General features: G+C 39.9%; 1 protein-coding gene across 28 annotated transcripts in view; it reads right to left on the bottom strand.

The window, feature by feature from the left end:
* Positions 1-14,770, bottom strand: part of NEB (nebulin) — a 222,684-nt gene that overhangs the window by 159,313 nt on the left and 48,601 nt on the right. For all 28 annotated transcript variants that reach the window (XM_081969965.1, XM_081969961.1, XM_081969959.1 and 25 more), the window contains exons 43-51: positions 12,511-12,618; positions 9,924-10,022; positions 8,951-9,055; positions 8,751-8,858; positions 7,461-7,772; positions 7,106-7,312; positions 3,190-3,294; positions 2,359-2,466; positions 1,322-1,633 (exon numbers count right to left, since the gene is read on the bottom strand). In XM_081969965.1, the coding sequence (XP_081826091.1) occupies positions 1,322-1,633; positions 2,359-2,466; positions 3,190-3,294; positions 7,106-7,312; positions 7,461-7,772; positions 8,751-8,858; positions 8,951-9,055; positions 9,924-10,022; positions 12,511-12,618 (1,464 nt within the window). The remainder of the gene's footprint in view (positions 1-1,321; positions 1,634-2,358; positions 2,467-3,189; positions 3,295-7,105; positions 7,313-7,460; positions 7,773-8,750; positions 8,859-8,950; positions 9,056-9,923; positions 10,023-12,510; positions 12,619-14,770) is intronic.

Here is a 14,770-nt window from a genome sequence, read left to right on the forward strand (position 1 = left end):
TGCTTTCCTGTGAAAATTGGCACAAAGGGTATTAGTTAATTAATGTGTGTATCAATTCCAACTTGGCATTCACATACCAAAAGTTAAGGGGGAAAGTGGCAAGTGAAGCAAAAAAAAAAGTATAAAGCTGACACTGGAAGTGAGTTCTCAAATACAGAATGGTACCAGAGGTGATATTCAGCCGGTTCTGACTGGTTCTGGCGAGTCAGTAGCGAAACTTTTGAGTAGTTCGGAGAACTGGCAAATACCACCTCTGGCTGGCACCTCGATCTATTCACTGCCTCCCGAGTCCCAGCTGATCAGCTGGGCCTTCTTTTATTGCCCTGCACAGGACAACGGAGCTGGAAAGCAGGTGAGTGGGGTGAGGAGGGAATGGAGATTTTGGAGTATCCTTCCCCTGCCGTGCCCACCAATCCATGCTCACAGAACCTGTAGTAAAAAAATTTGAATCCCACCACGGAATGGTACTAATTTATTTTGTTGGAAGTTTGGTCAAATGAGAAGTTTTGGAGATGTAAATCAGACCTTCAGTCTCTCCGTGACCTGATGACCATAAGGGTGCAGGAGAGTGTAGAAAGAGAGTTAAGAATTAACAGATTAAAGAATTAACAGAGCTAAGAAATGCTAATCTATTTGCTATTCTGATGTCACTTTCATCTTCCCAGGAACATGCATGCACACGTACACACACACAGAGAGAGAGAGAGATACAGGGCACATGCAATATGATTCTCCTCTTGAAGAGATATAGCTAGCTAGATACCAAGCATTTGCCTTTTTGTAAATTTCCTGCAATTAAATCTTGTTTCTGTTATAATTCATAAACTTGCTTCACTGATCATTTGCAGACGTGGAGTGCTTTAACTCCCAACAAAGAGCAGTTTACATGAATGAGTCTAACATTCTCAACTGCTATCCTTTTCCCCCTTAAATGAGGGTCCCGGCTGTTTTGTCAAACGTGTCTCTAAGAACAAATAGCCATCTATCACACTGATGAAGTTATCTGAAAAAATGGGGGTCTATCATCAGTGCAATAGATTTCCCCAGCAGAATTAAGCAGTAGTTCCCCTGGAAATTAGAGATAATTAAGAATTCAAGGAACTGTCATGTTCCCACCCCTCCCCTTCCTTCTTTGGTAGCTCAAAAAGCCATTTTAATGACTTGAGCATCTTTAAGAATGATTAATCTGCCCCTGTGACTAAAAAATAATAATTATTTTTAAAAATAATGAATTCTTAGAAATGATCCTAGAAAAAAAGATATCCTTGCTTGCTAGCTAAACTATGCTGTGTTGTGACCTTTTAAATATTGCCCTACTTACATCACTCTGAATTTGCATCCTGTTCTTGGCCAGCTCCACATTCATAGCATCTGGCAAGTAGGTATAGCGATGGATCAGGTGTTTGTAGTTGACATTGGAGGCTACATCCTGAGCCTGCTTGGCAGCTTGGATACTGAACATCTCCACTGGTGTGTGATAGCATGTCTTGCTTTTCTCATAATCCTTCCTGTACTCACGCCCAGACTGCATCTTGGCCACATTCATAGAATGGACAAGCAGAGGAGCGTCTTGCAAGTTTCGGAAACCAACCTGTTTTCCTTTAGTCTTTTCATAAGCTTCTTTGTATTTGTACTAAAGTTCCATCAGAGAGACAAAGAGAGAGAGAGTAGTCAGGCCTGGATAGCGAGACTTGGTATACAAGCAGCTAAGAAAAGTGTCTGGACTAATTGGCAATTCAGTACTCATTTTTATATTAGTAATGAAGAAAAGTACTTTTAGATGAATCATTGAGATGGACATGACACGATTCCTTTTTTTAAAAAACCCTTCTATGGTAGAAAAAGTGAAATTATGTCTGTGTACAGGCATTATTATGCTTGGATTATAATCATGCATTACTGCTAGTCCTGTAGGCTGGGCTAAGAAACTGAAAATCATGAATTTCTGAAAGTTACTATTATAGTCTGTGCAAAAGAATACATATAGATTTCCAAACTGCTGGAAATGGAATAAAATATATGGCATAATATTTAATTCTATCTATGTTGTGCAATAACCTGCTCCCATTCCCCACCCCACCCCCAGTAATTTTTAGCTCTTGAACAAGTAGCCAAGCATTTCCACTAGAAGAAACAATGACTACCTGTCTTCAGTAGTGAAGAAAGAGACTAAAGCAATAGAAGGAGAGTGGCAAGACATTTTGCCAACAAAAACCTTTAAGCCTACAGTAAGGATAGAATGGTCTAAAACAGAGAAGGTAATGTGTGAGAAAATAATTTAATCATTTACATAGTAAGCGAAGAGCAACTTTCATCATTCTGATAGTATATAAAGAGAACTTAGTAAGGATTACTTACATCACTAGCAATGTTTCTTGAGGCCTTGGCATGAGTAATTGGAATGGCATCACCTAGTACATTGGGTCCTTTGGCTATGAGATCCTGATAGCCATATTTATAATAATTCTGAAAAAAAAAGTATCATACTGATTTAACAAGTCATCTTAAGTCATTCCTGTTGATTAACTTAGAATCCAATAGTCCATACCAGTGGTGGGTTGCAGGCGGTATGCCCCGGTACGGACGTACTGGTGCCTGGCCAGAGCACTGGGTACTGTTCCATTACAGTGCTCCGGAGGGCCCACCTGACCACTCAAGCTCCTTACCTGTATTTGAACTCTTCAGCGCTTCCGCGCACGGAGTGCACAGCACCTGTGCGATGCTCTGCCGAGCAGCTGGAGCATCACAGAGATGCCGCAGGAGGTGTCGCATGCATGCACTGTGCTCGTTCATGTGGTGGACGCCGGGCCCCATTGCAACCATACCGTTTGCAACGGGATCCGGAACCCACCACTGGTCTATACAATGCATTTATCTGAACTTTCACTTAGCTTTTTCTGGATTACACTTGATCTAACTGGTTTCAAACTATAGCTAGTCATGTCAGCAGAATCTCTATTGATATGACGGTCAGTGTTTGACCCCTCCGTTTCTTGTTTCCCTTCTCCCAATAGGAAAAAAAAGAAAATTACTTATATCATGCATGGCATCAAGTGGTAAACAATGATATAATCACATGCCAAATTATGCTGCCTATTTGATTTTAGAAATATCAGAATAATATTTATGATAAAACTCTGCATTATTTACCATAGTATAAATTATGCAAGCCTTTGAATAGTCACTTACATCGCTAATGTTAGCTGCATTATATTTGGCCTGGATAAACTGAGGAGCATCTGCAGGCAAATTATATGTATGCTTCATTTCTTCCCCGGAGGATTTGTATAAAATCTGAAAATCAAGGAAACAAGACAATAATATATCCTGATGTTCCTTAACTCAACAATTAGATTGACATATTACTTTAATGCATAAGACTGCAGCCTATGCATACTTCCTTAGGAACCACTGAAAAGTTGTACTTTTTTCCATTGGAGAAAAGTATGGCCATGGGAACAGGTTATAAGAATTGTCCTTAGAATCAGTTTCTACATTTCCATGTGTACTTATTTGTCATTATGAAAAATGTTGCTACAAAGTAGCTAAGTGTAATCAATTAACAATTATAATTATAACAATTATAATTAATCAGTCAACAGCTTCCAGATCATTATAAAACCCACAAGATCCTGGTAGGTTCATTAGCAGAACAAAGATATCTGAAAAACTAGATGTAAGAAAACTAAACTTTTAAAGAGGAAACACCTAACGTCCTTTAGTCTCAAACAAATGGCTCTTGCTATTACTATTAGAAGCTACAATCTCAGCCTCAAGCACCTAAGTCTATGCTTATTCTTAAAGCTTATTCAATAACTACAAATAAATTATTTCAAAATACTATTAATAGAATACAAATCTATTCTTTAGCTGTTAAAATTAGACACAGCGATACCGAATTTAGTGGAACAATTCTGGGATATTTATCTTGCTTTCCAGTTATGTTGTTAAAGCTGTTGCACTGAGAGGACTTCCAGTTTCCGAACGCGACGGATGTTGGTGGTGGATAGGCGGCAGCCGGGGGGAGGCTCCAGTTTCACCTTAGGAGCCGGGGAGCGTAGGAGGTGCATAACAGCACCTTCGCTGAATGGATTCCGGAAGGAAAGAGTTAACTACATGCAGTGGCTGAAGTGCTAGAGGTGAGAAATTTGCTCCAATCTCCTTAATTGCTTTCAACTGACGAGTAGCGGCTTTTTTTACAAGTTGTGGACTCAATCTGTTTGAAGTAGGAAGATTGGAGGGGGGTTGTTTTTTTTTTCTTCTACTCCTCTCAAGCAAAGTGGCATTTGGACTGTCTCTCAATCTCGGAATGGAGATAGAGAGCAAAAATTGAATTAGCCACTTGAACTAACTATGTGAAAAGATTTATATCATAATTGCAAGAGCTGATTGCTGAGTTATTTTGAAAGTTTTATGGAAGTTTTTAATGTTCTGCTCCTGGTCCCGGGGAGGAGCCAAGAAGGCCTTCTTCCTTCTTCTTCTTCTTCTTCTCACTTATAAATGAAGTCTGCCTTTTGAAACTACCTTTGAAGAAAGTCTGGCTTTATATTATCCCCCCGAATGACTCTTGGAGCCTCTCCTATTACATAGTCTTTCTGAATTTGGACTATTTGATCTCTTTTATTTTCTGAGTGACTTCCTGGCTTGGAACTGTGACAGAGGGTTAATTTTCACTTTTGGATTTGCCTGTGTTCTCGGACTCATTCGGCTGTGCGCTTCACAGATGCCATTTCTTTTGCAAAAGATCTTTACTCTTTCTGAACTTAGACAATGGGGCCCAAAAAACCACCTACAGGCAAAGCAGCCTCAGCACCAACTTCTACTGTATCCAGTCCAACAATTCAACAGACAAAAATTTCATCATTTTTACAAGAAAAAACTGGAGAAAGTTCAAAGGATTTATCTGTTACTCAAATGTTTCAAGCTATTATGCAGGGTCAAAATGAGTTGAAAAAGGAGGTTGCAAATTTTAAGAGATGAGCTTTAAAATGTGAAGCAACAAATAACAGAAAATAAACAGAGAATTGGGGTGCTAGAGGAGGCTGCGGCTGGGCTGGGGGAGGAGGTTAAGGTAGTCCAGAAGGGGAATATAGAATTGGAAAATTTTATGGCAAAGATAGAACTTGAAAGAATGTCCTTCTTTCTCAGATTCCAGAACCTACCGGAGACAGAAGGTGAAGATCTTAAGGATATTATGAGTACAATTTTAGCAGAATATATTAAAAGAGATAAATAACAGTTGTGGTGGGATATGGATCTGGTTTATAGGATTAATTCAGCATATGCCAGAACACATAATGTTCCAAGGGAAGTACATGTTAAATTTCTTATGAAGACCACGAGGGGTGAGATTCTAGGGGCTCAGAGTGGGGGACCACTAAAATATAAAGATAAAGAAATTGCCATTCTTAAGCAAATTCCGAAAAAAATAAGAGATAAGAGGAGGAAGTATTCCTCCTTATCAAAGAAATTATATAATAAGGGAATTTGGTTTAGATGGTTATTGCCAGAAGGATTGCTGATCTTCTGGGAGGGAAACAGAATTAGAATGAACACATTCGTGGAGGCAGAGGCCTTCATTAAAAAACATAGTGCCCTCCTAGAGGACGGAAATATAAGAAGTAGTGAAAAAGGCGACAAAACACAAGACATGAGGGAGGGAGGAGCTGTGGCTCCTCCTGGGGACAAGGGGAAGGGAACAATAATGGAAAGACTCAGGTCACAAAAATAAATATATCTGGAATATCATTTTAATTGTTGATATATTAGAAAGTGGCAAAAGAGATGATTGAACACATGATTGATACAATGTATAATAAGATGCCGTTTCAACTTATCTTTTATCTTTTGTTTTTTTTTTTCTTCTGTAAAAAGTTGTGAAAATTGGAGAGATTCCTACCTCTGGCATGATGGAGCTGCCAAAATTTTTTGGGGGGGTATATCCACCTATCCTTTTCCCCAAAAGACTTTAAAAACCAATAAAATTCTTTTGGGGAAAAAAAGCTGTTGCACTGATTTTTTTTTTTAAATGATAATACAAATGACTGCAGAATCAGTAATTTTTTCTTCTACAAGAACATTTTCAGGTATTACATCCAGGCCTATTTTGTTTAAAAACAAAATACCTTAGAATCCTTTATTCATTTCTTCAATGTATGTAGCTGTCCATTTTACCATCGTTACTCTGAGCTAGCTAGCTAAGAACATTTACAAACATAATATAATAACACAGCATAAAGAGCAAATGGCAACTGGGGTCAAAAAAAAACCCTATCTGCCATAAATTGAATGAAATCTTCACAGGTCCAACTAATGATCCAACCTATATCTGGAACACAACCTTATCTTCAGGACTTTCTGAAAAATCATGAAAACAGGTGCCAATCAAATGTCCAGGAGATAATGTACTATCGATAATACCCTGAACTCTGTTTTAGTATAATTTTTTCCAGTAGATTCGTTTGACATTATAAGCCTTTGGTGATCCAAGCAACTTGGCTGGTACTTTATCATGCCAAGGGACAAATGCACAGACTTTCTGACATAGTGATGTGAAGGTAGTTTTTGAAAATGTGGAAGGAGCAGATAAGTTCTGAGTCCCTTAGTATTGTGAGCAGATATTTTGTAGACACGGTGAACTCTATAGCGTATTTGGGGGGGGGGGAGGCAAAGATAGAAAAATTTTGGTGTAGCGATTAATTGAGAGGCTGGGACTTCTAGTTCCATTGGAGGCACAAAGTTGGATGACTATGGGTCAGTCATTGTCTTTGAGCCTTACAAAGAAAATAATGAAAACTTTCCAATAAATTTGTAGGGACTAGTCCAGGAATTTGCCAGGAGTCAACAATGACACAAAAGAAACCCACATGCACAACCCCATACCCTTCCTGAATAGGACATACTTTTACACTCTTCATAAAGCAAATACTAACATGCAAGATGAAAATAAATAGAATACAACAGGGAAAAATTATTATTAGCCACATTTGCATAATTATTAAATACAGGGTTCAATTTCTTTAATTTCATTCATTCATTGGATTTAGAAGACTCTCCAACCCCATAAGACTTAGCATTTCACCTATCTCTCCAAAGCTTTACTCACATCACTGAGCTGAAGTGCATTCTGCTTAGCCTGGACCATGACGGGAGAATCCACAATACTTGTAAATTTAAAAGTGTCTGGATGCTGTCGGTACTTCTTCTCATTTAGAGCCTCTCCTGCTTTTCTAACTTTCTCCGCTTCAAGGGAACCAATTGGGATCCACCCAATGCCTTTCATCCAGCCAGTAAAATCTGACTTGTAAAGATTCTGAAGAAAGAAAGAAAGAAAGAAAGAAAGAAAGAAAGAAAGAAAGAGGGAGGGAGGGAGGGAGGGAGGGAAGAGAAGAACTGATTAGTTTAAAAAAACTTCTTTTCAAATTACATTTATCTGAACACAAATGTCTCAGTAGACTTACATCACTCTGAATCTGCATCATGTTTTTCGCTCGCTCCACACTAATATCATCTGGCAATAACGTATAATTGTGCAGGAGATTCCTGTAATTGGTGTCACTGATAATTTCTTGGGCTTTCTTAGCAGCTACAACATTCACCATATCAAATGGAGTGTTGTATTTAGTCTTGCCTTGCTCATAACCCTTCTTGTAGTCCCGCTCTGACTGCATCTTGGCCACATTCATATAATTGACTAATTTGGGGTCATCTTGAATGCTCTGGAAGCCAATCAGTTTGCCTTTTCCTTGTTCATAATCTTTCTTATATTCAAACTGTCAAAACAAGATTGAGAAAGAGATTTGTTTCCTGATGAGCATCCTATAACCGATACTACATAAAACCAATACTGAAAAACAAAAAGACAATGAGGTCAAAATGAGCAGAAAAGTGTCTACTTTCCCAATTGAATGCATGCATTTAGTAGTGCTAGAAGAACAGCAACAAGCGACAGTGTATAAAGTATGCTTTTGGAGTACTGGTGAAAATTTGCAGGCATTTGCAGAATTGCATTAAATTCTGTGTAAGGAGAATTCTGTAGATGTCCTTGGCATTTCATGATCAGGTCTGTTCACAATACGCTCAATAATTGCAACAGAGTGTTATTACTACTAATGATAGTAGTGATAGTAATCCAATGTATTGGATGATCTAATATTTAAGACAATGTGAAAATTCATGGTTAATTTATTTGATTATAATTCCGACTTGATTCACTGGGAATTAAATGGAATCAAAGTCCAGCATTACCTTATGCCAGGGGTGTCAAACTCAAGGCCTGCAGGCTGAATCCTGCCCACAGGCTGGATCCGGGCCGTGGGGTGCTTAGATCTGGCCCATGGGGCCATCCTGGAAACAGCAAAGGGCTGGCTTACTGGCAGAGGGTTGCAGGAGGCCATCGCGGCCAAATAGGAAGCTCTGGAGCCCATTTTCTCTGGTAGAGCACTTGGGCCGCAACATGCGCCCCTGACATGAGTGACGTTGACACTGTGCCACATGCACCCTGTCCATGCCCTCCCCTGCCCCCCTGAGATCAAACACAATCCTGATGCAGCCCTCAATGAACTCGAGTTTGACATTCCTGCCCTATGCCTTTTATTTTGGCATTTATATCCACTGGATATGCAGGTGATGTAGTGTGGAGGGGCTTTTTCTTAGACAGATGAACTAGTGTCAAGCCTTAAAAGTGAATTATGGTAGTGGAATTTCCCTTTGCCCCCAAGTAAACCACTCTTTATGATGGGCATACTCACATCACTGGCAGCCTTTCCGGCACTTTTAGCTGCTCTAATGGGAATGGCATCGCTCCTCAGGTCATAGCCCCTCGATTTCAGGTCTTCCCACCCCAGTTTGTAACAGGTCTGAAAGAGAATGAATTTATTGAGTCATCGATGTCCACCAACCACATGTGCAGTCAAAGTTCCATTTAAAAAGTTGCCCAAAGCAAACTTACGTCACTGATATTGTAGGCGTTAACCTTTGCCTGGATAAATTGAGGTGCATCTGCTGGGAGGTTATAATGGTGAATTACTTCTTCATTTTTGGCTTTATAAAGTACCTGAAGAGGAATCAAGTGTGAAAATCAGTGTGACATCCAAAACCAAAAACGAACATTGTAAATTATTACAATTCCAAATTACAGGTTTGGTTTCAATTCAGAAATATAGGTTATGATTGATCAAGACTCCTTAGTCTTTTAAGGGTTCTATGACCTGCAGCAAATTTATATGTCAACTCACAAAGCTTTCCTGACCCACTCCCAAGTTGCCATAAGCAGGCAAGGGGATGGGAAATCACGCCCCACAGCTGCACTGAGGAACCTTAGTCAAAACTAATCACACCCTAGCTGGCCGAAGTCAAGGCCATCTCCATGGAGACCCACAACGGCCGGAGGGAGTGACTTCCACGACCCGCGAAATTGCCTCATTGGGGAATGTGACTGGTGACACACCCTGGGGGGAGGGTCAGAGGCAAGGAGCAAAGTCAGAGGTGGCTTCACTTGGTTCGTGCCAACTTGGCGCTCCTAATAAACAACTGGATATGTTAGATGTGGGCAAGCATGAGGCTGACACAGCTGAGGTAACTTTAACAAGTTTAATCGCAAGAGGTCTTCACAGTTAATACAGGAGAGAAGCAAAACTTTCCCTGCTTGACAGCTATTTAAATGGAGCTGTCAAGCAGGGCAACCAATCAGGGAAAGGAAACGGCCCGCGTTTAGCCAAGCCGCGTCTTAGCCAATCAGACGCGGCTTGGCTGTTGCCGGCAGTCAGGCAGGGTAAGCCTGACGTCATCGGAAGAATACTACAGGATATGTCGTGAAAAATGGTTTGAGGCTCCTGCTTTTATTAGGGCATTGGTTGGAACCCTGATATTATAATGCAGTTAATCCAAATGCTAACAAACATATGGACATTACACATACTTACATCACTCCGCTGGGCTTGATTGATTTTAGCCTGAACCACAGTAGGGTGATCTTCAATTGATGTAAATTTAATAGTGTCTGGAGGCTGACGGTATTTTTTCTGTTTATGAAAAAAACAAATCAATGTTAAAGATTTTTTTTAAAAAAAAATCCAAGTCTTGAAAGATTTTAAAAAGTAATCAAGGAAGAAAGACTTTGATGAATCTAAAACATGAACACTTTTTCTACACAAAACACTTATTCTACCCCAAGAATTGAGTTTTGATGTTGTCATGAATTAATTAGAAGCAAGCAAATACATAAAGTCCTCCTAAAAGAAGTGTAGTCAATTTTTATACATGCTGTGACACAATTCACCACTTTATATGCCATATTGTGCCACATTATGGCTTAAAGGCGATGGAGCAAAGCAGAACTAACTACAGATACTTGCATTCGTGGATCATTTAATCAACTACATGAACATAAGGCTTCAGTTTGTTTCTTTTGCTATGGAAAAGGGAGGAGAAGGAGAAAGAGAAAGCAAATTTCACACAGCAATCTAAGTTGCTTGTCTTTTTCAGAAACTCCAGTTCAGACTGCAGTGAGTTGATAACAGAAATAGGACTGGCGCTCAATCCAGACTTCAAATTGTTTGGTCTTTCCCCTACTTCTTGTCTTTCCCATCTGGTTAAGGGCTCACTGGCTTGCTGGACTAGTGTCTTTCCTTTCCTTTGAAGGGCTATTTCCATTTTACTAGTCCCCTGCTTTCATGCTTTCAAGGCACATAGATGCCTTCATGTACCACTTCTCTGCCCTCCCGTTATCTCCTTTAACACAGAACCCTTTCATTTCTTTTCCTTATGACACCAGTGTGGCTCTGATGCCACGGTAATGAAACCAATAGCCAACAGTTGTCGTTTCATTCCCACAACTCTCTGTAAATTCACAGAAATATTTAGCTTGGAAGAAGGATAGTTCAGTTCAAAAACAAATAACATTCATATTTTGTAACATAAAGATTAAAAAAAAACCTAAAGGAAAGATAATTTTTTCAGTACCAGTAGGCTAGGAATGGGAAAGCAAGGAAATCATGCATCACCCAGCCTGGGCATAAACTCAAGGTAAACTGCTCCAAACTCAATTGCAGAAAATATGACTTCAGTGCAATGCCTAGAATGCACTACCTGACTCTGTTGTTACATCCTCATACTCCTATAACTGTAACCTTAAGCTGTCTACCGTGGACCTTGCACCATTCCTAAGACGTTTGTAAGGGGGCGTGCATAAGCGCACCAGCGTGCCTACTGTCCCTGTCCTACTGTCCTCATTTATTTGTACCCATTTCCTGTGTTTATGTCCATGTTTATACTTATACCTGTTATCTCATACATGTTTGACTAAATAAATAAATAAATAAATAAATAATAAGAAAGAAAGAAAGAAAGAAAGAAAGAAAGAAAGAAAGAAAGAAAGAAAGAAAGAAAGAAAGAAAAAGGGTGACCATAGGGAGATATAAGAGGTGAATGAAGAGGGATCTTCCAGGATTAAGGATCTTTTATGGCCTTTTTGGGATTTTTACAATACAAGATGACTATAAAAACCAACAACTGCCCACAAGCAGCGAACACGAAAGCCAAGCAGCTAATGGTAGAAATCCTGCAACTGTAGGAAGGAAGGGAGAATGACAGATCCTGCAGCCAATCAAACCTGGAGCTGCTGCTAGATCAACATGACTTGCTGGAGACCATTTGCTCTACAGAGCATAAGTCAATTCTGATTAGAAAACAGACGTTTTTAATTGAAGCAGAGAAATACAGGGACATGTTGCATTTATGATGGGCCAGGAGTCAGAAGAGGACGGTGTCATCCTTTGTTGCTCGCAGGAAGTCTTCTACAAAAATACTGGGTTGGAAGGTCCTCCCCTGGATTTATCAATCCAGTGCGAGGTGCCACTGATGCTGAATTACTTACTTATATTCTTGAAATCCATAGTCTTGTTACTGAAATTATACAACAAACCCCCCTTTTCTAACACATATTACTTGAAAGTTATGGATTACAGTGTTCTAAATTTTAGTTGTATCAGAACATTATCACATCTGCCTTGTGACTGAGTGTACACTGCTGGCAGTGTACTTATGTGACTCTTTTTTAAAAATGTGCAACTACTGGTTAACTGCTTGGGTTGAAAAACTGTGTGCAAAACATGTGATAAGTGAGAGGGTTATTAATCAAACTGGGGATTCAATGCATTGCCCCTTTTAGGGTATCTGATTTTTTTTCTCATTTAGCTATAATTTAATATGAGACACCAACCCCACTGAGTGGCGCAGTGGCCTAAAGGTGCAGACTTTCACCTCACACTCAGAAGGTTGAGAGTTCAATCCCAGGTAGCGACAAATGTTTTTCGATTTGGGCACAAAGAGAAAATATCAGCTGCAAACTCTGCATAGGCATCAGAAAAGGCATCCGGCCAGTAAACACTCAGCTCTCTTCAGTTGCCCCGATTTCACCCCGATACATGGGATCACAGAGTTGTTAAAAGAGAAAAGAAATATGAAGAACCCCATAACTAACCTGAAATAATTGTGGCTTTCTTTACTTACCTCGCTTACGTATCCCGAAGTTCTTTTTGCTGTTTCTGCATCCAGAGATCCGTAAGGTATCCAACCACATCCTTTCATCCAACTGTTATAATCAGCTTTATATTCATTCTGGAAAAGACCATAATGAATTTTAAAAATGGGAAATTCTTGCCTTCAAGTTCATGTAAGAGTTTATTTGAGCTGCACTATATGTAGATCAGGGGTGTCAAACTCCCAGCCCACAGGCCGGATACGTCACGCACTGGCCACACTCACGCTCAGTTTAGCAAAGGGAGGGGAGTCGCAATACGTCACCTGACACCATCATGACAACGCGAGTTTGATGCCCCTGATGTAGATGGAACATTTTTTAAAAAGTTTCTGTTGGGAACTACAGTTTCCAACAGAAACTATAATTCATGAATTAAATTAGGATGATAATGTAATTGCCAAAAATAAAATGATTAAATTATTCCAAATGGTGCGATTTGTTCCATTAAATGGTAGCAATACCTAATTGAAAGCAGGACCAGCTTTGATCTATAAGATCCATCCAGAAAAATCAGATCTGTAGGCTATACTAAGACATTTTTAAAGAAACACATCCTGGGATAAGAAAGTTTCTGTATAATCACTAGAAGCTGAACTCAGTTTGAAAGCAACACTTGGCTTTATGTAATAGTTAGGATTTCATACATGGGCAGGAATAGTGTAATGTTTTTAGAAGTTCTCTGAATTCCAGATTACCCTTTGCAAACAATGGGATATTGCAAATCAGTGATGGGATACGACCGGTACACCCCGGTACAGGCGTACTGGTGCCTGCTGGGAGCACCATGTACCATTCCGGTACGGTGCTCTGAAGGGCCCACCTGCCTGCCCGCTCTCCGTACCGCTATTTGAGCCAATCAGGGCTTTTGCACACGTGCACAGAGCGTACGACACCTGCACAATGCTCCACCGAGCAGCTGGAGCGTCGCAGGCGGTAAGTATGCATGCATGCACTGCGTGCGTGCTGCGTGCATTCACATGGTGGACGCCGGGCCCCGTTGCAGCGTACTGGTTGCAACAGGATCCAGAATCCACCACTGTTGCAAATACATATTATCTCTGTTATACAGACAAGCTACAAAACATTTTATAGTTTTAAACCTTTCTTCAATTCTATTTTATAACCCAAGGAACATTTATTGAAAATTATACTGAAAGCAAGTTTTTAAAATCAATTATTGGGTTCAGAACTCAAATCTGTTTATCAATTCAAATCAAACATGCAACCAAACTGATATCAGTTTCTGAACTTCTTCAGAAAAATAGCTTCAGTGCATCACAGAACATTTATAATCACTGAACTGATTCAAATACACTTTATTTGACTAAGTGATTCAAACTGAACACTCAAACTGATTTAAAAAGTCAATTGAATTTAGACATTTCACTGAACAGCATTTGAATAAAATCCTTGAGTTTAATATTTGTACTGTACAGTCCTAGATAGCAGCTACCTATTATTCTTTTCAGATTACAGAATTTCTTTTCAGTCTTTAAATCTATTCTCTTTTTCACAAATGCTCACCAGTCTATATTTTAATGTTTTAAAGCATCCTTCCCTAATGGATGCGGTATGGATAATTACATATTTTCAGACAGCTGATGGCCACCTTTGGTTTTAAAGTTAAATATGCTCAACAGATGTCTGGGACCAGAGGTGGGTCGTTCCTGGTTCGGCCTGGTTGGCCTGGCTCCGCCCACCTCTCCGGATGCTTCTGCATATGCGTGCATGCATGAGCGTGTGTGTGACCTGTGCATGAGCATGAGTGAACCAGTAATAAACCGGTAGCAACCCACCACTGGTCTGGGACTTATATTTCCAACAAACCTGAAGCTCAGCAGTTAGGGAAGGCCAAAATAGACAATCCTCAGTTGTGGGCTTTTCCTGCCCTAGTTGTCAAACTCTGGAAAAGGCTTATTCCAGAATGGTGCAGTGGTTAGAATGCAGTACTGCAGGCTACTTCTGCTGACTGCTGGCTGCCTATAACTTGGTAGTTCGAATCTCACCAGGCTCAAGGTTGACTCAGCCTTCCATCCTTCCAAGGTGGGTAAAATGAGATCCAGATTGTTGGGGGAAATATGCTGACTCTGTAAACCGTTTAGAGAGGGCTGTAAAGCACTGTGAAGCAATATATAAGTAAGTGCTATTGCTAGTGCTATGGAAATGCACTGCCAACTCTCTTTTCTGTATGAAGCATTCCACAGTTCAACAATGCTAGGTTTGAAGAAA

Source organism: Natrix helvetica (genome assembly GCF_964273705.1).
Source record: "Natrix helvetica genome assembly, chromosome: 1".
NCBI lineage: Eukaryota > Metazoa > Chordata > Lepidosauria > Squamata > Natricidae > Natrix > Natrix helvetica.